A 27,853-nucleotide genomic window follows, 5' to 3' on the forward strand; every position below is an offset into this window, starting at 1 on the left:
ATTATATTCCATTTCTGCCAATATATCCCCTAAATCCTACACACACAATCATAATCAAAACATCTATTTTAAAATACAGTATATACCAACAAGTCTCCCACAGATGGGTCTGATGCTCCTGATTTTAGGAGCCAGTGTGGGCGGGGCCTGGGAGAAGACAAGAGGAGGAGGGCGGTGCTAACCTCTTCATATTCCCAAATGTCAATGAACTCTCCACAGCAAGTTGAACCCTGAAGTGCGTGGGCTGGAATAATTTAAGGATAAGGACTGCAGAGCGCTCAGATCATACGAGTCAACTCTAACAAGGCTTTTATTTCTACACCATGACAGACAAGAATAGGCTCAGGTCTGTTGACTTTGTTCATTTCTGTACCCGTGTGTGAGTAGTTATTTTATAGCGGAGAGGAGCATGTTGGATTATTAACGTGTGGGTATCCTTGGATCAAACTGTGAGGAATATAAGACAGGTGACTTTATGTAGAGGAACAACAGCTGCTTCAGGATGAGACTGTGGACTTTGCTCTTCATTATCCCGGTGTGCGCATCCTCTCCTCTGTCAGCAGGTGAGTGTGTGTCTGACACTTTCACTCATTAATGAAGATGTGGATGACTTAATCAAGCTTTGCGCGTGCTGTTCTGGGAAACCCACGTGCCTCACAGCATCACACAAATTCAAGAAGGGGAGTTGGGGAAGCGGGAACCGAAACTCACCATTCTTCTTTCACCTCATATCACACTAAAAGTAACTTTTTCCTTACAGAGACGTCTAAGTCCAAACCTCCATCTGCGGAGAGCCGCTGCTCCGGCCGAGCCTGCAACCCCCGCATGGGCAACCTGGCCCAGGGCAGAGTCCTGAGCACCCTGTCGATGTGCGGCTCCAACTCCTCGGAGCCCTACTGTATCTACAAAGAGGCATCCTCCCCCCGGAGCAGGGAGTCCTGCCTGCTTGCAAAATGCACCAAGTGCAACTCAGCTATCCCCAGCCAGGCGCACCCTCCCTCCGCCATGAGCGACTCCTCTTTCCGCTACCCGGACACTTGGTGGCAGTCTGCGGAGGGGGTGAAGCAGGAGACGCTCCAGCTCGACCTGGAGACGGAGTTCCTCCTCACCCACCTCATCCTGGTGTTCCGCTCCCCCCGCCCCGCTGCCATGGTGCTGGAGCGCTCCCAGGACCACGGGCTCACCTGGAGGGCTCTCAGGTACTTTGCCCGGGACTGTGAGGGGGTGTTCGGCCTGGCAGAGGGGTCGACGGACGGGGAGAGTGGAGCAACCTGCACCTCCAAGTATTCAGGAGCTTTTCCTTGCACCAGAGGAGAGGTGAGTACACAGTGTGGCATGAGAGGGGTGTGGTTGGGGGCCACATAGAAAGACACTTACTTATACAGGTCAATTAAAAACAGAAGATAAGAAGAAGTATATCACTTTACTGGAAACAAACCAAGAAGTGGGTAAAGTGTTTTTGTTGAGCAAAAGATGAAATTACATACATCATGTTGTGTCAGCTCTCATTTCATTTTACAGAACACAAATTTGAAATCATAAGCTCACAGATGTAGGAGTACACGGACAAAAACATATAAACTAGACAAACCATAGATATATTAAATGCACGTAAAGAAAATGGATTTTTAAAACATATATTTCTTGCGTGTTTCAGTGCTTTTGGAAGCTTAGGGACAGAGGAACCCTAAAATTACATTGTTTTGCGATAACATCTTGAGGAGCAGGAGGTCAGGAAGAAAATGTTGGTATTATATGTTTCTGCAATCCATGAATAAGATGCATTTTCACATTTATTTTATTTTATTCAACCTTCATTTAACCAGGCAGGCAGCAACATAAAGTTCCAGACAGACAACATGGAACAAAAATACAAGCTAAACATATATAGCTCTTAAACAAGCAATATAAAACACTTCATGAGATTACTACAAAGAAAAGCCTAAAAGTATGTTAATATATGCTGTAGGTGAACCATAAAAACATAAAACAAGGGAAAGACCGGCTTAAATACATCCTGACATTGTCATATAGATGATTGCGACTGAGTGCAACTTCAAGTTCCTCTGCAGAAGATTGCACACGTTTCCCAAACTCTACGTATTCTCAGTACGGACAACAAAAACATGTTGAGAATGGAGAGCAGAGCCATTTTCAATTTTTTGCTTAATGTACACACATATGCTGGAAGTAGGCCAAGAATAGCTTTGTAAAGTCTACGAAACTGTAAAGAGAGCCACCCAACCTGAGCATCCAGGATAGAGTGATGAGGTAGCTGCTTACAGTTGATAATAAAACTCAATGGACCATGATACTCAAAATCCAGTGCATGCCATCACTAGGTGGGTGCATTAATGTATAATACATTCCCATAATCAAGCACAGTCATAGCAAAATGTAGCTGAGACCAGTCACATGCATCATATAAACGTTTCTAATGTGACGTAGTGTATGAGCTGACTTGAGCTGCAGACCACTGTTCAAGCAACAAACAACAAAGCCATTAGGGATTTACCATTGCTGTGTTTCCAGTGGCTTTTTAGGCATGAATGGTGGTTGTTTTGTTACCCAGACATCGCTGCTTTTCCTGCCGGGATTGTAGTTTTTGTTTCCAAAGCTGACCATACATTAACCACAGCATTGTTAAAACAGAAACTTTTATTGTACCTGCTGCATGACAACATGCAAATCTGCAATTTACAGAAACCTACAGTGCCACATCAGATTTTTTTCTGATGGTTGTGTTGCTGGCTGGCAGCTGGTGGTGCAGGCCCACTGTACGTCCACCCCTGAGTGAGCATTGTACAGCACTGTACATATTCATTCAACTCCAAAAAATATTACTGTGTCTGTTTTAGGGAACACAACACCTTTTCAGATGAACAAGCCTCTGGCAATATGATGTCCTACTTGGGCAGAATGCAGAGAACATCAAAGATTTATCTAAACAGCATCACTGGCAAGTTTTCTTTTAGAGGTTACACTTACACGAGACAAGGTTTAAAGTGTCTGCTCCTCATGTGAATATCCTTTAAATTACTGAAGTACATTTTACTTTCATAGTTTTTTTGATATTTATATCTTGGTATGCCAAATGTAAGCAATATAACTTATATAAAACAATCAAACTGACAGTTGTTGAAGGAACTGTTTTCCATTGTTGTGCATTATATACTCAACTTGGCCCAGGGGCCTAGCCTGAGTGTCAGACTGAAGCTCCCAGAACCTTCAGTCTGACATCGCCTCCACTGAAGGCGATTTACAAGGAGGAGGGTATTTGATTTTTCCCTAACCAATCAGTAGAGATCAACAACTCACCCAGAATCTGATGTCATTAGTATCCGTGCCTCGGGGGTGCCGAAAACAAGCGAGCATTGCCCGTTTAAAATGTCTCCGTCGTCATGCACGCCCAGCTGCATCGCCGTTAAATCCAGTTTAGCAGCTTCCTTAATTGGTCCTCCATTAACGCGAATAGTGGCGAAATACCTCGATAGCATCGTTAATATGGTCTGTAGGATCTGTAGCGGTTGCCATTGTTGCTATCCTCACCAGTTACCCACTGGCGCACAGCTTGACATCGGCGTGGCGCTGATTGGCTAATCGCTAGACCCACCAGGGATTAGCCCATGCCTCTGTCGGGGAGGATCCTCCCCTGGCACTATTTTTGATAAACAAGCTCTTTTTTATGCTTTTTTTTAAAATGCTCTTTGGTGAGCCTGGTCTCACTCTAAATTTGTCAAAATCTGGTGCTGACTTGCTGCGTCAGAAACCAACGAAAAAAGGCGTCCTTTAACGTCAGCATGATATGCGGCTGGTTGCGGTTATAGTTTAATGGTGCTGGTGGTGTCAGGGGGGAACATGGTGGGACAACAATAAAAGTTAAAGTGGTGAAAGTCCAACTGGGGTGGGTGGGAGGGGTGGTGAATGGGTCCAACAAACACCAACTTTCACCTGAGAGAGCGGTGTTCGCATCCTGTAAGCTTCTAAAGCCAAACCTTGTTCTATTTTCCTAAAGCTAACCACGTGTTTTTGTTGTTGAAGGGAAAAAAAAGGTCAATTTTGGGGTGTTGTACTGACGTAGTGCGTTTATTTTGAAAGAGACTGTATGTAAACGGTCAATTTCCTGTAAAACTGGAAGTGTATCTTGAAAGAAGACAATGCATGTAACAGGCAGAACTTGACACGGTGTCCCAGAACGTTAACAACCAACGCACCCAGGGTACCTTTCATGTTGTGTCTGGATGTGGAAAGTCCATGATCAAACATCAATTTATTTTCATTATCAATAAGAAAATGGTTGCAGGGCCACTTGGCACCCTAGCGGGGGCCAGATTTGGCCTGCAAACTGTGAGTTGAATATCACAGCTATAGCATAGCTATGATCGCGTTGTCACAATATGATTCCACAGAAAAGTTTGTGGACAATAATATAGAATAAAATATACCCAGCCCTAATCTTCACTGAATTAAAACTCTATTATACATACAAGTAGATCAAGGGCCAGTCATCTGCAGCCCAGAGAAGACATTTCAGTATTGGATTGTGATTTTATTCCTGAGATCTGAGAGTGACCACATCAAAACATGCTGCCAGACATTCCCCCAGCACTTCACAGCAATAACACTCACCATCTGCTCTGCTCTTGTTGTCCATTTATTGGCACGGGGAGGATGCACTATAAGCTGATATCACACAACCCACTGAACAAACAGCCACTTTGTAAACTGACCTCCTCTGACAGGCTGTGGGAGACCTTTTTCTGTTAGGCCAGCCTTCTGAGCCTCAAACTGCTTTGACATGCACGGCTAGAATATCAATGTTCACTTTTACCTCTGATGTTTCCCCCAAAGCATTTTTGGGAGCTGCTGTATCATCACAGGGAGGTTTAGCCAGATAACCAGCTATGGTTAATTCATGAGCCGAGCATTTATTCATTCACACAGATGGTGTAAAAAAAGAGACTCTCACTGGATGGTAAAGATTTGTTTTGCTCCAGAGAGCCTCAGACCACGTTGGGAGTTTCTGGTTAAACGTCTGAATGAATTTATGGCTTTGACTGATCTCATAATTGCAGTGTATTTGCAACAAGTATGTGTCTTGCTACAGTATGTCAGCTCTCTAGTGTAAGCCCCTCACCCTTTATAATTAGTGTCTCTGTTGTTCAACATGCAAAGACATCCCCAAAATGTGGTGTGAAAATCGAGTTTCAGTCATAAAGTAACACCACAGGCAACATATGCTTGAAGGGACAGTTCCCCCCCCAAATTAAAAGTACATATTTGTCCTTTGACCTGTAGTGATATATATCAGTCAAGATGTTTTTAGCACCTGCTCTTCATCTGTGTACTCTAGCTCAAATAAATCAAATTCAAAGGCCTCGTCCATATTGTCGAAATCAGCAAATTAACCATGCATGACATTCAAAATCTTTTAGATAACACTAAGATACATTTTCTGTAAACTACTACTACTACTTTTTTCACGTTTGTCTGACTACAATAAGGCACATCTGGTGAGATTTTACTGCAAGACATCCGCTTGATGAGACAATAACGAACAGATCAGATCAAGCATAAGATAAAGAGACACTTCAGACACATATAATAACAATTTGAACCTGTCTGTTGCAAAAATAACCACTTTAAATTATACAGTGACAGTGTTCAATTGCCCCTCTCTCTCAATACCTTACCAACTGACCTTTCGCTAAGCCCCGCCCCTTCTTGATGGTGTGACAAGCTGTCGCAGTAAGCATGGAGCCCACACAGTGACTAACTGCACTCCCTGAGGAAACATTATCATATTTGTGGTAAAATGAAAGAGTGATTCCAGAGGGAAGCAGACAGAGGGGTCTACAGTCTGTGTTTGAAGGATATATCCAGGATGTCAAACTGACTCAGCAGCAACAACAGGTTAAAAAGACAAAGATAGTTAGAAGCTAAAGCCGAACTATAGGCTACAGATCACAGTGTAAAAGTGAACCACCACATCACTGCTGATCGCCACACAAGACAATGAATATAAAGGGAAACTTTGCTGATATTGAACCAGCTGTGTGGCATCGCAGTGTGTGCAGATGAACCGTGTTTGGCTTTGCCCCCGTGCCCCCTTCACCTCAGCCACCACACAGGCAGGGATCTCCAGTGGAAGTCAAACAACGTTCATCTGCGCACAGAGTTTCCCTGCTTCCCTTCACTGGTTCCTGTACAGCAGGGTCGGTCTTATGAAGTCATATAATCATTAAAAAGCAAAAGCAGCATGTGTATACATTCAGTAGGCTATATCTTCAGTAGCTAGCTAGCTAACCCTACACTTTTCAGGGTTTGATTTTGGTTTTGGAACAGGGAAGAAACGTATGTCTTTTTCCAAACTCTTCAGGTAATGAGTATCATTAATACACGACGTGCCCCAGACACAACATTTAGCGCCAAATCCACAAAACCAGCCTGAAAATGAAGGAAATCTGAGATGATTGTATTAGAGTCAATGGAGCACAGCTGTGTTGTTGTCGGACCCTGGTCTGAGCTGGATGATGCTACGTCATGATTGGCCAGTCTGTGTCTGGGGTGGGACTTAGTGAAGGGTATATTCCAGAAATTGTTGTTCATCAGTCACTTAGACACAAATACATGGAAAATAGGGTCCACGCTGAAAAATGTTTAAGTTACCCTTTAGATCTACCCGACACTGAGACACAGAACTACTTTAAGACTTGGATTGAAAAATAAAAGAGTGTATTGAAGATGAAATTTGTCCAGGTCGATAGATTTTTGGGTCTTACACACTTTTGCTTCCTGCTTTCTGTTTGATTTTCATAAAGAATGAACACAGTCCTCATTATGAATGTGACAGTTTCCATTCTTGATGTTGTGATGAGGTGTAAGGACCTGTTTTTTGTGCATGTGCATGTTTTGATATCCAGACAGAGAGGATGTATCAGAAAGATCAACATTCAGTTAAACTTAATGAGGGAGAACAAGAACCATTTGTCCGTGTTTACATTGGCGCTGGTCTCATTTTCCGAGAATAGCAGCTATTTGAGGAGCATGAAAGGCGAAACAGATTGATGTCTGTTTTTTATTTAGCCGACTGAGAAAGAAGAGAAACTGGTATAATGTTTGTTTTCGTCACGGTCTGTCGGTGTCTCTAAGATGAGTTTCTCACTTCTTAGAGAGGCTTTTACAAGAGGAATAACAAAATTTGAGACATTTTCTCTTTGATGTAGAAAACTTGTACTTCGAGAGGGATCCCTCCTCAGCTGCTGCTCCTCTTGAGGTTTTTTGCTTTTTTTTGCAATTAGAGGGTTTTTGGGAGGGGGATTTTTCCTTATCTGCTGTGAGGATCCACGGTAAAGCCCTCCTGAGGCAAATTGGGATTTGTGATACCTGGCTATATAAATAAAATTGAGTGGAATTGAATTCTCACTTAGAGGAATATAAGAATAACTCAAAGAGCTTCAGTTGTCCTGACTTTAATATGCAGAATTCAGCTGCCAGGCTTTTAACCAGAACCAAGAGACCAGTTTCAGCCTCTTTACACTGGTTCCCAGTATGTTTTAGAACAGATTTTAAGATTTTACTGATTACTTTTAAGACTCTTCATGATCTCTCCCAGCTGTATCTCTGACCTCTTAGTGCTGCACACGCCAGGATGAACTTTGGGGTCCTAGGGCAGAGGTCTTTTGTCTGTTCCAGAGGCTCAGCTGAAAACTAAAGGAGACAGAGCATTTGCTGTCTGGAACAATCTGCCTGAGCAAATCAGGTCCCTTCTTAAAACATACATCTGAGAGCCTTTCCTGATTTTACTTGAGTTTTAATTTCATTTCAATTCTCTTATTTCCTCTGTTTTTCTACACTCCTGTGTTTTTATCCGTTCTTTTAAAAGCTGTTGTTTTTATGTCTTGTCATAATCACACCACCCTGAGGGAGGGAAAACCGTGTTGTGCAACCTTTGGTTCAGACTTCTTACCATGAGAGTCGGGTACCTCTACAAGGTCTCCATCTTAACTTTACCTCCTTGCACCCAGAGTAAAGCCTCTCGACATAAAGCAAGGCTGAAGGGCTTTAAAAGGCCTCTAGGTTAATTACCATCAAAGCACACTTTTTCTACAACACTCTTGTATTTCTCTCTCCAGGTGATCTATCGAGCCTTGTCGCCCTGGCACTCAGTGGATCCATACGGACCAGCCGCCCAGAACCAGCTCATGATCACCAACCTCAGAGTCCGCCTGCTGCAGCGCCAGCAGTGTCCCTGCCAGGCCAAACATCCTGATGCTGCCGTTCTCCCCACAGACCACTATGCCATCTATGATTTCATTGTCAAAGGCAGCTGCCTTTGTAATGGACACGCTGACCACTGTGTCCCAGCCGGGGGGTTCCAGCCCAGCCAACAGAAGACCAACAACATGGTGAGCCATTCCTGAGCTGGGTTTATGAACATACGTACAGCTCACAGGTGCACAGTGCACCGAGGAAAAGCTTCTGCTCCTCTGTTGTGAAAACTTACAGAGATGTCGTGTCATGCACAAGTCTGCTGATAGCTTAATTTAGTCTCTGTTTTTATTTGTTTATGTGGTGCCATGGGGAGTAGCAGGTTTGGGGTTTTGTTCCCACCACTCCCTTGTTACTCAGCTGTGTGTTGGTATGTGCCGCTGAAGCTGAAGGCTGCAGTGAAGACTGGATATTAGGCCACAGCTTTACCTACCATTACAGGGCTTTAAGGATGTGGAAACCTTAATTATGGTATTCAAGCTAATGCTTTAACAGCCCATAGTCTCTGTCGTGTTATTCTCTTTACTGTAAATGGAGAACAGAAGCACTAGTTTAATTCCAACATGGTCTGAGAGGGTGTAGAGACGTTACACAGGTGGTAATAAGCTACACAGTGTGTAACCACTGTGATTGTTGCAATAGAAGTATTACGTGTGTCAGGTACACGCCTACATCATGTGGGTGCAGGACTGCTGGAAATCAGCCTCAATGAAAACCTGCACACTGACTACAGACCACAAATGAATTTAAATGCATAATGTTTAGCTCTGTATGATCTTTGTCAAGCAGAAATGTTTTAAAATAGTCACCACACACATATACAGTGCTGCAGGGATGGTGTTTATTAGTAGGCTGGCTCCCTTGACAAAAAGCCTGTGGTATTTTACATTGGATTTTGGATTATTGCAGAAAATAAGCTCTGTGGCAAACCAGAGTTAATGATACATAACATGTTTTGTTCAGCAAGATAATCTTCACAAAGGAGCACCACTTCTAGGATTTCTGAAGCATAAATGCAGTCTCCAGAAGTAAAGAGCTAACATTAGGCTATAAACAAACTGCACCACGGTTGCATGATTTCAACGTCGCCACCACAACAAGGCTGTAAAGCCGTGTTCGGAGTGATGGCATTTTGTGGTCTCATTAGCCACTTGTTAGCAACCACATTTTTAACACGTTAAAGCTTCAGAAGTTAGTTAGTGGGGTATTTACTGACATATGTTATGTTGTAGAACAAAACCGAAAGTCTCTTAAGCTTGTGTTAACTACAGACCTTATTTCAGGTATCTAAACAAAAACCCACTGACTTCAAGACGAGGGAAGCCGTAGTGCAAAAATGCTAACTCATTTACGGGTTTTAGGACTCATCCCTGCATTAGTCCACAGGCTGATGACAGACGTAGTTAACCATCCAACCTGCCCAGGGTAATAAACATCTCCCAACAATTAGCAGTTCAAGAAGAACATAATTAAAACTCTGTTAAAAATACATACATTCCAAAAAGTCAGGGTATCCTACAATATGATACAGCAGTACTCCTAAAGCCAAGGGTGTATGGAAGTGTGCATATGATGGATCTATAGGTGTGGCAGCTATTGCCTCAGGGTGTCAGGTCAGGACACTATTTGTGCTCAGGTGGGTGTTGAGAAAAGAGATGCAGAGTCCAGGTCTGAATTTCAACTGTTTATCTAGATGCAGTTCAAAGCAGGTACAAAATGGTGTGGGTGGTGATTTTTATGGACACACACACAGGACAAATAAACAGTTTGCCTGATATCATGTGCAGGTGCAGGGGGGGGGGGTCACATATTAAAAGATGGGTTTGGGGCAGCCTCCGCCAGAAAATTTTGAGCATCAAACACTTAATGTCCTACATTTATGCACCAATTTATGCCTTTTTTTGTCAAAGTAAAAGCCCTCTGCTCCTTTCCAGTTTTCACTGGGAGGGGACAAATGCACATGCTCTAAAAACTGAGGGGGGCCCTGTGTCCCCCCTTAAATCTATACCTATGCTCTAAGCAATGTTCCTGAAGCACATGAAAAAACATTCAGTCACAAAGATGCGTGCAGCTGCAATGAAATTCCAATTATGTTTCTGTCTGTTTGCCTTGCAGGTCCACGGCAAGTGTGTCTGCAGACACAACACAGCCGGTGACCACTGCGAGCGCTGTGCACCTCTCTACAATGACCAACCCTGGCAGGCGGCCAACGGCATCATAGGGACACCGCATGAGTGCCAGAGTGAGTGATGGGGCAGGAGAGTCAAACACAGAGTAGGACACACAGCGTGTAGACTTATCTCGAAAATGAATTTCGTCTCATAAATCACACGTAACCTTTTGGACGCCTGTGCATGATGAATAACAGAGCAGTTCCTCTCTTTTTGTGTTGGCTACAGAAAGAGTTATCACTGCTATCACCAGGGCTTTAAAAGTTCAGCCGAGCAGAGAGAAACGTCTCAGTGTGTTTGATTGTACATGTCCATCTAAACCCAGAGTGCAAGTGTAACGGTCACGCCAAGAGCTGTCACTTCAGTCGGGGATTGTGGCTGGCGACTGGACGGAGGAGTGGTGGCGTGTGTGATGACTGCCGCCACAACACAGAGGGCCGTCACTGCCAGAACTGTAAGAAGGGCTTCTTCAGGGATCCCAGCCGACCAAAAACTGCCCCTGACTCCTGCAAAGGTAAAGCTTGTAAATCTTCTTCTGCAGAGTGAAGCTTTAAACTCTCTGGACAGATGCCAGCAGAGAATTCCAATTAAGAGGGGAGCCTTTGATATTTTAAAGGCAGTAATAGAGATTTGATTTTTCTTTTGACCCTTCTGATTAAAGCAGATTGATCTCTTTGATAAGGGTATTTCCTTCCAGTGCCTCACTGAGTCACTGCCTTCCCAGTGATGGGATAGTAAGATGACTCCAGTCCGCTCCTTAGCAGGAATGACGGAGGCCGCACTGTTTTGGAATGTGACTGTAATTGCAAACAATGGAGGAATTTCCCATGGACCATGCGAGCACATTTTTCCCATTCTTGCCCTTTCCCCCCCGCCAGGCACACTGAAGCATTTTTAAGAACAAACATGCCGTTTTTGGAAACAGATGAAGCGAGTCTGTAACAAAAATCAATCTGTCATCACGAGGGACCATCAGGCGGCAGGCCTGACAGCGTAGAGAGGGAGTGAGTTACTGTTTGTTTTCGCCACAGCTGCTTAAAGCATGTTGAGTACGTTCTCCCAGCTTGTTGCTTGTTACAGGAGGATGATAAAATACAGTTCATATTGCCATGGGAGTTCACTGTGTACACTCCGAAATGTGTTTGTTTGTGCTTCTACAAGTGTGTTTGTCCTTTGCATACATACAGGCTCATAATGTATACTGAGTGCTGCTTCTGTGCCAAAAAAAAGAGACACAGCGTTTGACCTACAGACAGAGATGTTAACATGCAGTCCTCTTGTTCTGTCACCCCGCTCCTCTGCAGCCTGTTCCTGCCACCCTGTAGGCTCCATCCTCTCAGGAGGTAGCACTCTCTGTAACCCCAGCAGCGGGGAGTGCACTTGTAAGCCCGGTGTTGGAGGCCCCCGCTGTGACAGCTGCATGCCGGGATACTGGGGGCTGCATGAGTACGGCTGTCGTCCGTGCGACTGCACAGGGGACTGTGACCCCTACACTGGTGACTGCATCTCTGGGTGAGAGCCAAGACTTAATACTATTTCCATATGTATTTGCACTTGGATTAAGTGATGTGTGATGTGGAGGTGGAGTGCATTCTGGATGATTAACACTGAGTGGAGCCCTGCCTCTGACTGGTTTTACCTCTGCGGCACAGCTCAGATGTGGAGGTCTTCTATACAGCCACCGGCCACATGGGACACAGCAGCAATAATAGTGAGACGGCACTCTTTAGGGTAGAGGAGCTTTTCTCTGCACTGCACCACTCTGGTGAGTCACAGGTCATATCACACGCGTAGGCTGCACACACTCATCGACCCACACAGATGAAATGCAGCTGTTTTGATCTTGAAATCTATACATCATGATGAAGGGATTTTATATCAATCTTATTAATCATGATTCATTTTTTTCCAGAGAAATGTGAGTGTGTGGAAGTGACCCTTGGCAGCCCTAAACTCTTCTGTGCTGCAGAGTATGACTACGGTAAGTGCTGTTTGACAGAGGGAATTGATATTGATATTCAGTATTTTGTGAGCCAGTCATGACAGTGAAGGAGGGTGATTCTATTCAACAACACAGTGGAGTGTCTGCAGAACCCATCAGACCTGTCTGTAAAACATTTCTAAACATTGGTTGCTCCACGTGAGATCCTGTCAAGTGATTGTCGTCTTAAAGGTGCCTGCGGAGTTTTCTTGTTAACAAGAAGTTCCTGTTTACATTCATTGTTACTCACCACAATAGGAACAGGAAAAAGAGGCAGTGTGTTTAAAAGCCTTTTTGTCTAGTTCTCTTTGAACCTTGGGAACCAACGTCTGTAGAGTATTGTGAGACTGCAGGCAATATTGATTTTGGTTTTTACACATGTACGTACACAAATAAGAGGACAGCAGCCCAAGGGTTATATATAAAAATCAACCAATATGAAAGTCTGCAGACATACAGACAGTAGTATAGTGGAGAGTAGTCACAGCTATACAGGGTATACCTTCCTCTTTTTATGGCCATTTCCATTTATCAACCAAAAAGCCATTGGAATACATAGAAGAGTATACCCACTTCCTCTTTGGTAACCTTCCCATCTGCCTAATAGTACACCCTCATTGACAACTACCACTACACCACCACATAAAGTGTAGTAACCCATAAAAAAAAAGAATCATCCTGTGAATTTGAATTTGTTGACAGACCTTATTGCTGTGGGGAAAAAGCTGTGTTTGAGTCTGTTTGTCAGGGTTTGACTGATGTGTAGTGCTTTCCAGAGGGCAGCAAGTCTACCCTGGGTGAGTGCAGTCTTTGATGATGGCCAAGGCTCTGCTGGGGTAGCGGTTGTTAGCAACCTCTTCCAGGGAAGGAAGAGGACTGCCAATGATAATAAATTTAAAAAAAATCAAGTAATAGAAGTTTCAGCTTGGGAAAAAGGCTTTCATTGTGTTTCCTGAAAACATTTGCAAAGTGGATTTTGAAAAGACCGAAAGCTGTTTACTTGCTATAAGTCTTCCTCTTACATGCCTTTGCTGGTGCACTGCAACCTTTTCTTTGTGCGCTAACACCACCAGTAGAGTAGAATAATGTAAAACCATTGGCAGAAATCTTGCTGCACATGGGAGAAGTTTGCCTAGAGCAGAAATCCATTCATTTTAACCCAAACGACAACTTCAACCAAGAAATCCCTCTAGCCAAACGTTTCCCCATCAGTGTATCTTGTCACCTGCATCCTTTTGGACTTGCACCAGAACAAACAAAACAAGAACCCACTCATAAAAACATCGCTCCACAGCACCACTAGTGGTCGAAAACTCCACAGGCTACCTTTAAAGAAGCACTAACAAAATTTAGCATTGCACTTACCTTGAGTTGTGAGTAAAAGAATAGTAGGCCAAGACATCTGACTTCTCGTCCACAGCATGGATTAATGCTGGATCCTATAATTGTCATGTTGCAGCTCAGTAGCCTCTCTCTGCCTACTTAAGCCCACATCTTTCAAATTCCATGTCCCCAGCATATAATGCAGGGTGTCTGTTAAAACATTTGCAGTCTCCAATAGCCAACAAAATCCTGATGACATCACTCCGGTTATTTTCCTAGACTTAAAAAGCTCCTCCAGAGCCACAGATGACATTATACCATTGGATTCAGAGCCTCCCTTTAACAGTAGAAATGTGTCTGTGGTGCAAAAGAATAAAAGTGGTGATTGGATGTGGTTGTTTGTAGGCTGCTTATTTGTTGAATGACTGTTTGTGTTGCCTTGGCAGTGCTGGTGGTGAAGGTAATGTCGGCTCATGATAAAGGCTCCCACGCAGAAGTGGAGGTCAAGGTCAAGAAGGTCTTGCACCAGAACCCTCGGATGAAGATCCAGAGGGGAAACGTCAACCTTTACCCAGAGTCCTGGACCAGCCAAGGCTGTACCTGTCCCATCCTCAACCCAGGTCAGCTGCAGCAACCCCCACTTATAAACTTTATTGCTCCCCGTGCAAAAGCTTATTAATTAGTCGACTCTTGAGTGAACAATCTGCCAGCTTTGTGCTAAACATGGGATATTCGTTGCTGCTCGCGGAGGCTTTGAGCGGGTGCCAACGTCCTAGCATCACTCATTTAGATTGGACATTTACAACTCGAAGATTAGAGCCGCCTTTCTATTATGAGACTATTTCACACCTAGCACTTTCACAGTAATCGTGGCAACATTCATCCAAGCCAGCCACAGCAGCACAGTATTTAACTGGTTGGTTATAGTTGTATAATGACTCTTTTTTACATGAGGTGATTTTTCTCTTGAGAATCAGAGTGGCTCATGCTTTGCTTTCTGTCCTCCAGGATCTGAGTATGTCGTGGCCGGTCATGAGGACTGGAAGACCGGCCGACTGATGATCAACACCAAGAGCCTGGTTAAACCTTGGAAGTCAAATCTGGGACGCAAAATCCTTCACATCCTCAGAAAAGACTGCGGCCGCTGGTAGGGCATCGCCACGGACTGCTACAGACAGAGGGGTGAAGGGGTGGAGGATGATCTGTGACATACAGGAGTGAGCAGAATGAACAGAGACACTGTCTGATTTGGGCATTGCTTGGACATTCAAATGAAAGCCCATGCCCACTACAGCGATTTGACTGTTTCCTCTGTTTCTAAATTGGAGTCCACTGCCCCAAGAAAAAGCTGCAATGCTGATAGAAGTAAGCACATACCTCGCCAGATGACAGTCACTTAAGAATCAAAGAGAACAAAGCAAGCCATAAAGACTTTCATCCGGACAAAGACAAAGCTGATGTTGCATTTATTCATTGTCTATGTATGATATTTTCCAGGTTATTTATAAAACAATGCATGTTAAAGGGACAGTTCACCTCTAAATCAAAAGAACAGATTTTTCCTCTTACCTGTAATAGTGTTTGTTGATCTGGATTGTTTTTGCGTGAGTTGCCAAGTGTTGGAGCTATCAGTTCTAGAGGTATTTGCCTTCTTTCGAATATAATGAAACTAGATGGCTTTCGGCTTGTGGTGCTCAAAGCACCAAAAAATACATTTGAAAACTCAACACTAAATACAGAAATCATGACCAAGTTACTCAAGAAAATCCAGAGACCTTGTGAGCAGCTTCAAGTAGGAACTATTTTCTTTCTACCGAACTATTCCTACCAACTGTATCACTGCAAAGAAGGAAGCGTGCATCTACTCATGGACGAGAGGCTCATGACAGCATGAGATGTAAACATTAATGGCATCCTTATTGTCTCAGCTCTAACGTTAGCTAGCTCAGACGCTGTGAGCACTAGGGCTGTCCCCTCATAGTCGACCAAACGTTAGTCAACCACAAAGGTCATAAGTTGGCAAGATTTCATTGTTCGGTTAGTAGCAGAAAAAAAAGTGAAACTCTATTAGGAGCTGCGCCTTGTCAAAATAAATCAAAACCTATCTGACTGGACCATGTGGGAATTTAATTTGAAAGGACATACACAGGAAGTGGCCACACTCAGCAGTCAGACAGGAGTCAGGTTAATTTCCAGGGCCGGTACCTGCGGTTATTCCACAGGCTAGTTAATAACATGTCGGGCAGGAAATCCAAAGTGTGGGATCATTTTGAGAAGGTGAAGGACGAACCCAAGGTGATATGTAAACTCATCTTCATTGGTCGACTACAAACATGGCGTATCATCTGAAACATGTCAGTAGCTACATGCCCATTAGCCACTTAGCACAATCATTACTGCTTTGCCGTCAGCGTCATTAACAGGCGGCTCGCTCAGTGTGTGACGTGCACTTGTAGATAAAATATAGGCCTATATTAATGAAGGTTCATTAGTACGGTTTTGTATTTCTCTGTAATGTAGCACAGTGTTAACAATGTTACTGATACTATTCTTTCTCACACCTTCAACTCAAACCATTGTGTTGCCCCGCCCAAAATATATAATTTGATAATTAAATTAATATTGTAAACATGCGGGCAACTAGTCGACTAATGGCCCTAAATGACGACTATTGGTCGACTAGGAAAATTGTTAGTCGGGGGCAGCCCTAGTGCCATCTAGTTCCATTATATTCAAGAGAGGGCAAACATCTCTTCGGCCAATACCTTCAACACTCGGTAACTCACAACAATACAATTTAGATTGTAAATAGCACTACAGGTAAGAGGGCTAATATGTATTTTTGATTTTGGGATGAACTGTCACTAAGTTACTGTCAGAGTTGATGAGCCAGTCACGTCCCACTGTATCAATTTCATTGAGAGCTGTTGACTTGGAAATCGTGCAAAGGCACGGCCTGAATCATCCTTGTCTTCTCACAGATATTGGCGATAAATCATGAATGAAGTCAACATCAGAATGTGTGTGAGTGTGGATGTGTGTGTTTGCTTGATGTCCTTGGCAGGGAGTCTGGGACTGTACAGGTCAGAACAAGTAACTCCTGGATGAGGGGAGAGGATGAAAAAAACATTAAAGGAATCAGGCGGCTTAATCTGAACAGCTCTGCTCTGCACCGGCAAACTCGCCCGCCTGCTGTCTGACAAGAGCAAAACACACTCCACCCTCTCCGGTCTGGAGTACATACAACCGTCTCAAACGCTCAGGAACAAGTTTGCTCTCACACCTGCTTCAGTTATAAGAGTGGCTCATTGTCAGGTTGCTTCAGCCAGATGTGATTCTGTGAGGATTTTTCTGCTGTCCTCAGTCGCCCTGCTTCCACACGAGGAGGATTCACTTGAGAAGGGCTCTCTGAACATGACCCTGTGGGAGCCAGAGTGTGTGTGAGTGTGAGAACGGGAGCACACACTCTCTAAACACATGCTCCTCTTTTTGGCCTGTGACTCCTCCGGCCCCAAAATAAATATGTATTAAAAGCCTGGGCATTCATTGACATCACAGCGCATCAGATCCAGAGTCCACAGGCCATTTTTGAGCCAGGCCCAGTTAAGAATAGGACGGGCTGCTGTCTCCAAGGAGAAGGACAAACTCTGTGAGGAGACATGATGCATTCCTCAAACATGACATCACCGCCCGTGTCCTTGTCCCAAAGACTTTACCAAAATAAGAGAAATGGGCTGAGCATTTTTCTTGTAAAGGACAAAGTGGTGATTTAGGGTGCCTGAATGTACTCCGCCATCAACGTGATATTTGTAAAGCTATTTGTGTGTGTCCTGTATGTTCTTCTTTTTCATATAAACTGTATAAACTACACTCAGTGTGCTCATTCTTAATGCTTCTGGGAAACGTCTGTGTCGTTCCATGGTGACATTATGAAACCTGATGAGTGTCATTGTAACATCTTCACTAACACAGATGACTGACTGATGTTTGACCCATGTTTTAGTACCGCCCTCCTTTGGTTAAAAGAGAGAAATACACCTTTACATCATCAGACACTGGTCATGTAATCGAGCATGCTGAGCTCTCAAGCCTCCATAAATGTGCACACAGCAATCAATGCAAGATTTATAACAATTTATTTCTTATAAAACTGCCTCAAGCAAAGAAATATAGAAATATAAATATTTCATTGCAGTTTCCTCACAAGGTCTTAACAATGCAGTGAAGCAAAGCATTTCCAGGCGAGGCATTCGCCAAAACCTTTTTTTGCATGTTTTGTTTGCATATATTTTTTGCATATTTCCTAAAAGCAGCACATTAAAATATGACTAAAATGACAACACTACGTTTCATAAAGATGTGCCCTTTGTCTACTGGCTTGATTCTTTGGAAAAATAAACACTAGTAAGCTACTGCCATGACACAAGTCTTTTGCTCTTGCTAGAATAATTACCTACTGAAGCATTGGAAATTTTTATCAGAGAAATATTGCATAATTGCGATCAGTCTGCAGAGGTTTGTTGTCTTTGAGCTGTCATGCTCCTCCTGCTCCGCCTTCAGTTCTGGGCGCATGCTCAGTAGTCGTCTCCCCGGCTCACTACCTCCTTGCAGGTGGGCCTGAGTAGGATGGTGTGCTCGTACTGGGCCGTGTAGCTGCCCTTGATGTCGCAGAGAGGTGGGTACGGGTCTATGATGCCAAGGTCACACAGATTCTTCAACGCCATCAGGTACTTGCTCTCGCCCAGGCGGTCCAGCCAGCGGCGGCAGAACGCCAGAGTGCCAAAGTTCTCATTGATTACATTCAGCAGATGTTTAGCCCTTGGAAGTCTGCGGCACAGAAGATTCGATAGTGAGACAAACTGAAGAGTGACTCTATGGATGTAAACAACAAGCGTTATGTTCACAGCCTCATTTGTTATCATTTAAGATTGGAAGAGTAAGAGGCAAATATTAAACTATAAACAATTTTCAGGATCAGTATTTTGCATTTCAACAGAGGGAGGAGATGAAAACAGCAGAACCTTATTGGTACGTGTCCAACATGGAAGTTTTTCATGTAATGTGAGCACTCCATGTCATCGTGGACGGCACCTCTCCCTGTGCTGCCAAATGTCTCAATGGCGTAGGCTTCACCTTCCTGAGAGACAACAAATGAAAAGACAAAATCACTTTGTGTAAAATGTAGCGTTTCTATGAAAGTGTGTATCTATGTACAGAGCCGGACTGAACACATTTGTCACCCCGAAGTTAGCCCCCAAAATTATCATTTTTATTATTATATTTATTGTATATGAAACTAAAAACAAGGGCTAATGAGAAATCACAACACATCCTCATACAGCGATTCATGTGATATCCTACGCGCCCCACAATGGTGTGACATAGCGGTATTTAAAGGGATACCTCACCGATTTTCAACCAGCTTTCTATCAAAACAATGTGGGCAGTCTGCGTAAATGAACTGTGGTTAACCAGTTTAACCAGTGCCTAGATATATCGCTTCGCCCCCCCTGCTCTCAGGCTGTCGCTCGAACTACAGGCTGCATTTTCTCACTTTTGTATTGCTTGCCACCCATACCGCCACCACGGACACAAAGAGTATAGAAGCAGATCAAGAGACAGACCTGCCCTTCTCTCTCTCAAACGCAGACCAAAATATGATCAAACAGTAAAATTTGGCAGTGCTGATGAAATACATATCAAAATTATGTTACTGTATTGCCTGTTTCTCACCTACAGTGTTTTTAGAAACATATTTTAGTGTCGTGTTCAGCTGTAATAGCAAAAGTTTGAGAAGACAGAGAAAACAGAGGCCGAAAAAAATGAGATTGAACAGGAAAACTAAGTAGCGCTGATCAAATATAAACCAAGATTCTGTTTCTGAGTTGCCTATTTGTCACCTAAGAGATTTTCAGACATTTTAGCTTACTTTTAAATTGTAATACAAAATTGTTTCTTGCCAGCTGGCCGCCATTATTGTCAGCTATCAGAAGAAGCTGGTTATTGGTATTTGGGAGATCAAATTTACTTTGTAGCTTGTGCTTTCTATGATTGTCTTGTCTTTTTTTCACTATCTAATTATAGGCCAACTTTATGCAACAAAAACAGGCATCAAAAGCATGAGAACAAGCAAACAAACAATCCCAATGGAAACTTTTACCGCTGTAAAATCTCTTTCAACGCTGTAAATGAGTTTGTCCTTAACAAACAAAACCTTTTAAGGGATTCTGTGCAACTGTGTAAGCCTCTCAACTGAGGAGAAATTAAGCTTTAAGTGTGATACTTCTTAAGGGGAAAACCTAAGGTCTTTTATGCACCCGGTCCCTGTACTTTTACTCAAGTGTGGCTTTCAGGTCCTTCATCCACCACTGGTTATATACGTACTACCCGCTCATGATTACATGGGTTATTTCCGAATTTTGGTGCAAAAAAATAACAAACAATAAGAAAGAAAATGGTTTGTGCAAATTTGCAAATGTAAATCTTTTTTTGTTTTTCTACTGCGCCTTGAGGCTTTTGACTTTCACTTCCTCTGTAATGCTCTTCACATCCACTCCACTCCACCATTTATTGAATGTTAAGGGGAAAAAAATTGTGTGGGGGATTTTGGAGCCCCCCTCTGGGTGGCCCCCCCTAAGCAGCTGCCTATGCGGTCTACAGGAAGATATGTCCCTGTCTGTATATCTGTATCTGTACACCTTTCTACAGCATTATGTGGTGCTGGGTATGATGTTACTGAAAGGACAAAAACGATCCAGGGGGACTGAGAGTAAATTAAAACCTCAAGATGCCAGTGGCTGACACATTCATGTGCAGTCTATCAAAGGCAGTGGTGTCCTTTGTGGAGCAGTGCCTCGTGTGAGTCAATTGGCTGGGTTTCATTGGCGTTTTGTGTCTCTATCAGCGCATGGCTGTTGTTGGAGTCCCTGTGGTATTAGCTGATAACACTGCGACACCCTCTCTCGCTGCACCGATAATCAGTCAAAGTGCTAGCAGCCCCGTGGCACACCCAGCTGCCACTCCAGCCGTGCACTCTCTGATCACAAAGAGGGTAATGGCCCTGTTACACCAACACACTTCAGCTAAAAATACAACACGCAAAGCTGCCACCTCAGCAGCAACCCCCCCCCCCCCCCCCCCCCCCCCCCCCCAACCCTCCTGGAACCATCAGGTAAAATGCTTGACTCAGCAGCTTGCCAATTAAAATGCTCACTTCTGTCCAAATACAGTCGTGTACTGCAGCTGTGCAGGCGTGAGGCAGCCGTGGATCTCGGGGAAATGTAAGACAGTGCAAAGCCATGTTCCTCCTGGGTGAAGTGCCGGCCTGTTAATGAACTCTGGATGCCCACAATTCAGCGCTCTTACGGTGAAATGAGGGGCTGGAGTTTGAACACGTGTTGCTACTCGATGCGGCTGGTAATTCCATTAAAGGTGTAATTAAAGTGCTGACGAGGGTGACTAAGAAGCAGTTAGAGCAGTGAATTGGAACACTTCTCCACACCCCATCGTAACCCTAACCAGCCACATGTTCCTCCAATTACACTTAAGAATTAAAAAGGGTTTATTTATATGCAAGGTCAAGCAGCTAATAAAGGTTTAATTCCAGGCACTCTAGTAAAAAGAGGCTGCGGTGTTGGTTTGTGCTCCACAGTCTGGTCACATCCACATCTGGCTCAGGTGAAATAATAATTCAAGCAAGCAGTTATGTACAAACCTCCATCCTTGTGGCTTCTCCTCCTTTAACAATAGGGACTGTCTTCCCTGAGTGTATCCTGTACTGTCCGATGGAGTGGCCGTTGAGATTCCTGATTGGCTTCACTGGAAAGAGAACACAGCACAGAGGTTTAATAAACTGGAAGCAGAGCTGAGCCTGTGCGTGATATAAAGATGATAAATGACCTCACATTACCTTGATATGTTTTCCCATCTATCTCCACTTCGTAAGACTCCATGACCTCCTGAATGGTCTCGCCAACATCGCACAGGCGCACATCAATTCCTGCAAACTTGGAAGGAGAGGTGTTTGGACTCACATCATTACATCGCTCACACACAGACGGGCTGGACAGTAATGTAATGTGTCTAATTTATAAAGTACACAAACTATAAAGAACAAACTCCTGAGTTATCACCAAGGAACAAACGGATAATATACAAAGAGAAGTTCCTGAATAACTATAAATCAATATATAATAACTCATGATGGTAGAAACTATGTTAGTGAACTAGTATCTAATATTACATCCTTGATAGCAGGGCTGTGACTTAATTACTCAGTTATTTTAACTGTTGATTTTATCTCAATTAAATGATTAGTTGTCTGGTTTCGAAAATAGTAAAACACGTCAATCAGTGTTTCCCAAAGTCCGAGATTACGTCCTCAAATGTCTTGTTTTGTTCGAAACCCAAAGATATTCAGTTTATGGTCATTGAAGACTAAAGAAATATTCACATTTAAGAAGCTGAAATCAGTTTGATTCATCAATTCAATTTATAGTTTTACTTGATATATGGTCATAAGTATCCTGAACTCTGAACCAGGTACTTAGAGGCACAAAACCAAAACCTAATCAAGTGCAATTTTTTGTATTTCATCAGTTATTGCAACTTCATTATCTCCTAATTATTCAGTGTTGATACACTTTGTCGTTACTTTTATAAGCTGTATATTTTACCTCCTAAACTTGTTTTTTTCATGCTTCATATCATAAGTATTTGAGTTTTTTAAGGTAATTTATTTACACTAAGTGATCCACTGTTTTTTTAAAACATATAAATAATCTTTTGTGTTCTACATACATTTGAGTGCCTGTGCTTGTGCACATATTCAGCATATTAAGTTCGCTTTTTTGTATTTGACTTAAACCTTCTTTTTTGCTGACACTTCTATTTTGCAATTTTTCTAATTTTAATCATTACGTCCTCATTGTGTAGGCATTAGGGCTGTACGATCACAATACAGAGGTAATGATTTAATATATTCTGATATGTTGCCATTTTTAAATCTAATTTTAGGAAAACTGCAACATATCCTCATACAATGGTTCATATGGTATCTAACGAATTAGTGCCCCACAAATTACATGAATTACTTAACATAAAGTTACGCATTTAACGCACAGTTACTTAGATGGGGTTTCACAGAAGAAACAAGGTGACGAAATACCTTAAAATAACTCAGTGTTTACTTGGTTTCACACGGCTCTGAACATCAGTCTCCTGGGTGAAAGTCCTGTGTTTGTTTGACCCATCTAACACCCCAACCTCTGTCCTGACACAGAGTTTCTATCTTCATACTTCGTCCTTCTTTACTCTCGTCAGCACATTGGTTCACGTGATCACAGCCTTCCTAATTACGTGGATTATACACAAATTACTGGCTCATGATTACGTGTGTTACATACAAATTGTGCTGCATTATGAAAATGCACATGAAAAGTGCAGAAGAAGAGCCTGAAAACTGTCAATACTAGTGGTGCATCTTTTATGAATCTCTTTCATGGGCCTGTGTTCCTTGTGTTTACGCTAGCGATATGCTGTTATATTGGAGTAAAAGAGTCAAGTGGCTGAAGACAGATTACAACACTGAAGGCTCAAGCAGTCGGGGCTTTTAACACAATGCAAAATGAAACACTGCCCAAATATTTGCATGTGAACTATCAATTAAAATTGTTAGTGTCTTTGAGAATCAATACAGTATCACAAAACTTAACATTGTATCAAGTGTATCAAAATTTTCATGGACTGTCCTCCGATGTGAAGTTGTGTGACACGTCAGTAGGAATTCATCATTACTTAATAATGACCTTACCTCAACATTTCTGTGTCACACCAAGTCACATTTAGCCACTAACTGTTTGCTAGCCAGATGAAACTAAACTTCTCAATAAGTGTATCTGGGCGGCAGCAGCTCAGTCCATAAGGACCTGGGGTGGGAACCAGAGGGTTGTTGGTTCAAGTCCCTGTCCAGACCAAATATGGAGTGTGGACTGGTAGCTGGAGAGGTGCCAGTTCATCTCCTGGGCACTGCCGAGGCGCCCTCGAGTACGGCACCAAACCCCCAACTACCTGGGGTGCCTGTCCATGCTCCCCCCACTCTAACATCCCTCCATTTAATACACGTACAAATCCTGTTTGTGCCTGTGTGTGTGTATTTCAGGCCAACAGAGTGAAAAATTGTATTTCTCCTTGGGGATGAATAAAGTTTTAAAGGGTTTAATCATAGTAAACTGCACTCTATATATGAATATTAATGTAAATGTGCTTTGAATATGATGACTCTTGTTCCTTGGTAAGTACTCAGGATTTTTTAAAGTGTAACCAAAGGAGCACCTTGCATTTTTTACCTTAATGCCGGTGTTAGTTGCATCTCTCACAGCCTCCAGCAACCTGTCATACTTTGGATTGAAAGTAACGGTGAAGGCACAGTCTATAATTCGACCTGAAAGAGCAGAAAGTAAAGTTTCTCACACCAGTTTCAGCGAGGACATCATTTTGCAGAAACATTCAGCCTGTATTAATCTAAAAAGTGGAAGTTAATTAACTTACCAGAACAGTTTATTCCAAGCAGTGAGAATTATAATGTAATCATCATTTCACCATGTCATAATAAATGCCAAGTGTGAAATAGCACAGCAGAAGCACTTAGGAAGTTATTAGCGAGCTCTTACCGTTGATGTGCGTTCCAAAGTCAATTTTGCAGACGTCGTCGTAGCGCAGCACCGTGGGGTCTCCCGCGTTTGGGGTGTAGTGGGCAGCACAGTGGTTGATGGAGCAGCCGGTGGGGAACGCCAGGCCTGCCTTTAGCCCATTTTCTTTGATGAGCCTCCTGGAGCAGTCCTCCAGCTTCTCACTGCCAGGAAGAGAGAGCGGCACAAAGGGACAGCAGATGACAGGAACAATGAGACTGTTGTCAGGGCAGATAATACACCCAGCCACAAAGCACTTCTGCTTTCTTTGATAATTTTAAAACTGTTTCTTGCAGGCGAGGACAAAGAAGAAGCGCTGATATCAATTTCAGTCTCAAACGAGCTCAGGCAGGTACCAGCAGCCAATATTAAAGTCCATTAAAAGGGGCTCGGGAGAAATATTTCAGTGCTTGTCTCACCAGATGTCAATCATGGTCATCCCTGGTTTGATCCAGCTCCTGACATACGAGCGGACCTGCCGATGTGCCTCGGCCGCCTCCCTGAAATCACTCCACATCTCCTCGTTGGCCCTGTCCAGCGCCCGCTTCTCTTCGCTGGTGGTCCGCCACGCTGCACTGCGCCTGGTGGGAGGTAGACAGGCACACACACACAGAGAGGAGGAACTCATTATTTTCTCATTATACAAATACTTGTAACGAGGATATGACGCACTCTTGTAGAAACCCTGCACAGGTGAAAGTCGTGTTGATACTTTTTCAGATCTGACAGAATTTAATTTGCTCCTGAACAGGAAATTAAACCAAACACTAAACATTGCACCTCATTATGATGTCCAGAAATGAAAAAGTGCAAAGCAGAGAGACCTAAATAAAAGCTATCACGCAGTGGAAGACTAACTGCTGAGTGTGAGGGACGATGTGGAGGTCACACACCCGTCTTTCGATGGTGGATATTCACACTCCTCTCCCTTTGGAAAGTCTCCGCTGGGAAAGAGCTCACAAATAGGGATTGAGGGAGGGTCAGTCTGTCCCTTCACTGTGGCCCAGATAGTGAGGAGGAGAAGGAGACGCAGAGGAAAGCAGTCAGAGAGAGAAAAGAAAACACAAGTTATCCTCCCTGTGTATATGACATTAACATTTTAACCCAGCTACACGATACAGCACAGCTCCTGATTTACAGATCTCGTTGTGTTAGACGCCCTCAAGTAACAGAAATATGTGGCAATATAGAAGCACTTGTATCATACAGTGGGGATATAGTACATTTTTAGGATGACTCATTTTCAGTTTGCTCACTCCACACTAACATTACGGAGTATGATGTCATTAATTTTGTTCTGTCTGCTGGACATGTAAGGTCCTGTGGCATTTTGTCCTACTACTCCTCTGTCAGTCCTTCATTATGTAACTCTCGTGACACTAATTAACCAAGTCAACCTGCTTTCATGCACCTGTTGTATTTACCTAATGATCCAAAGCGACTCTGGTGCAGTTGAGTCAGGATGCAGATTTGAAAAGCTTTTGCCGTGGGGTTCATACATTTATAAACTCTTATGTGCCACTGTGATGTGAACTGCAGTTTCAATTTAAACTGGCAGCCATTGCCAAAGAGCGATATGTTGCAAACTGTAGAGACGCGTTTGCTGCACTGAGTAAAACAAAAAACAGCTTACATCCTTTCTTCTTTTTCTTCTTCTTCTTCTTTTTTCCAGCTGAGTTCTCTCCTTCATCCCCATCTGTTGAAAGCATCATTAGTTTCAATACAGTTTGCAAAGTGAGAAATATCGACAGGCGCTCGGGCACAATTCCCAGTGTGCTACTGAAAATCAGATATCACATTGCAGATATGACCGGCTGAATTTCAACTGAGCACTTTCACGGGCTTTTAGAGTTCAACACAATCACCACTGCAGATGATGATGACGATGATGGTGGTGGTGGTGGTGGTGAGGAGTTACCTTCATCTCCATCCTCCTCCCTCTCTTTGTCCGCCAGTGTTTGCTGCTCCAACTGTTTTGTCACATCACCAACACCTCCGGCTTCTCCATCCCCCTCAGCTTCATTTGTCCCTGCTGCAAAGTCACACACCCTCGTGCATGCATGTGCAGGTGAACACGCACGTGTATAGCCAATGGCGTGCATGCACATGCATTCACACACACACACACACACACACACACACACATGGAGTGAGTAAATTATTTGTGGTCCAGAGTGATTTCAAGAAAGTGCATCCACTACGATCTCAACTTGGCAGGGTCTGTGCATAATTTCTTTCCATACCTTGGGAGTCAATACCCTCAAGGGCATATGTACCTTGCAGCATTATGACATTTAGCCCTTCATAGGCAGAGCTGTGTGAACCACACTTGACTTATGGCCGCTTCAACAATTCAGGCTTTCTGGGATTTTATTTCTCCCCATTATGAAGCAGTGAGGCTGCAATTATCATGCTGCTTTTTTGCATTTGAGTGGTTGTCATCTTATTGCACTAAAACTGTGGATACTTCTATTACATAATTTCATGCAGCTTAGGGAGGATTTATAGGATTGAACATATTTAATCTGGAGTAAAATTTAATTTTATTCCATCTTCCAATGACAGCTTTCACTCAGTTTTGATGATAAATTCCGATTTTCAGAGCCTGTCCCGTTTCCATGTGAGCGCCCTCAGCTCCAGCGGCAGTCGCTCAGAGTTGGGACAGCTGCACAGGAAAACCATCTGACAGGTTGAAAAGTCTCCTGTCCCGCATATCTGATGCTCGTGCACAACACCGAGTGACACTAGAGGAGACAATTTTGCGCTATTTCTTTTCCTCAACCGATTCCCTACTCGCAAAGTGATGCCTCTCACCTGGCGCCGTGGTCTTATTCCTCTTCTTCTTTCTTCTCTTTTTCTTCACTGACTCTGACGCGTCCGCATCCTCTCTCTCCTCGGTCAAGTCGTCCCCATTGAGAAGTTGAGGCTCCACTTCATGCTGTAGCTGTAGCTCCGCCATGATCAGCGACTGAGAGGTGAAGTGACGCATAAGCTGCTGAGAGCCTCCAGTGGTCAGAGCAGAAAAGTGTGCAGGAGGAAGCTGAGCCAATAATGAGCTATTAGACAATCTCTGTGCAACAACTTGACCCGAGCAGAGGAAGACGATCCTCCTCTGCTGAGGAGCAAAAACTTTCATTTAGCATCTGATCTTTTTTTTCTAGGGAGAAATTACAGTTTGGGACAGACTATAATAAGACAGCAACACAACCCCAGTGTGATCTGTGGAGGCTGAAATGCTCAGTTGTGTTACACCATGTCTTGATAAACGGTGGAGCTAGAGCAGTGACAAAATTTGGCTTAATAAAAAGGAAATATTGGCACTGAAAAAAAATATAACAAAGGATTTGATAATCTTTTGCATTCTGATGTTTTTCAGTGTCAGTTTTTTTTTTTTACACCAATAGTTTTTTCCACTCCAT

General features: G+C 43.3%; 2 protein-coding genes across 2 annotated transcripts; one reads left to right on the forward strand and one right to left on the reverse strand.

Moving 5' to 3' along the window:
• Positions 1-210: 210 nt before the first annotated feature.
• On the forward strand, positions 211-17,616 carry LOC117261940 (netrin-4-like). Its single transcript, XM_033634548.2, has 10 exons — positions 211-563; positions 761-1,317; positions 8,136-8,408; positions 10,387-10,513; positions 10,768-10,956; positions 11,747-11,954; positions 12,095-12,207; positions 12,355-12,423; positions 14,193-14,366; positions 14,755-17,616. Exons 1-10 carry the CDS (start codon positions 503-505, stop codon positions 14,895-14,897), a joined length of 1,914 nt encoding a protein of 637 aa, XP_033490439.1. The 5' UTR covers positions 211-502; the 3' UTR covers positions 14,898-17,616.
• Positions 17,617-17,868: 252 nt separating this feature from the next.
• LOC117261672 (methionine aminopeptidase 2-like) lies at positions 17,869-27,585 on the reverse strand. The gene is made up of 11 exons (XM_033634080.2): positions 27,249-27,585; positions 26,353-26,466; positions 26,068-26,130; positions 25,328-25,430; positions 24,854-25,015; positions 24,417-24,598; positions 24,093-24,187; positions 21,656-21,752; positions 21,461-21,564; positions 18,768-18,883; positions 17,869-18,573 (listed from the first exon to the last, which is right to left on the reverse strand). The coding sequence occupies exons 1-11, from the start codon at positions 27,568-27,570 to the stop codon at positions 18,321-18,323; spliced, it is 1,611 nt and encodes a 536-aa protein (XP_033489971.2). The 5' UTR covers positions 27,571-27,585; the 3' UTR covers positions 17,869-18,320.
• Positions 27,586-27,853: the final 268 nt, after the last annotated feature.

The sequence above is a fragment of the Epinephelus lanceolatus genome, chromosome 5, assembly GCF_041903045.1.
Source record: "Epinephelus lanceolatus isolate andai-2023 chromosome 5, ASM4190304v1, whole genome shotgun sequence".
NCBI classification, from domain to species: Eukaryota; Metazoa; Chordata; class Actinopteri; order Perciformes; family Serranidae; genus Epinephelus; species Epinephelus lanceolatus.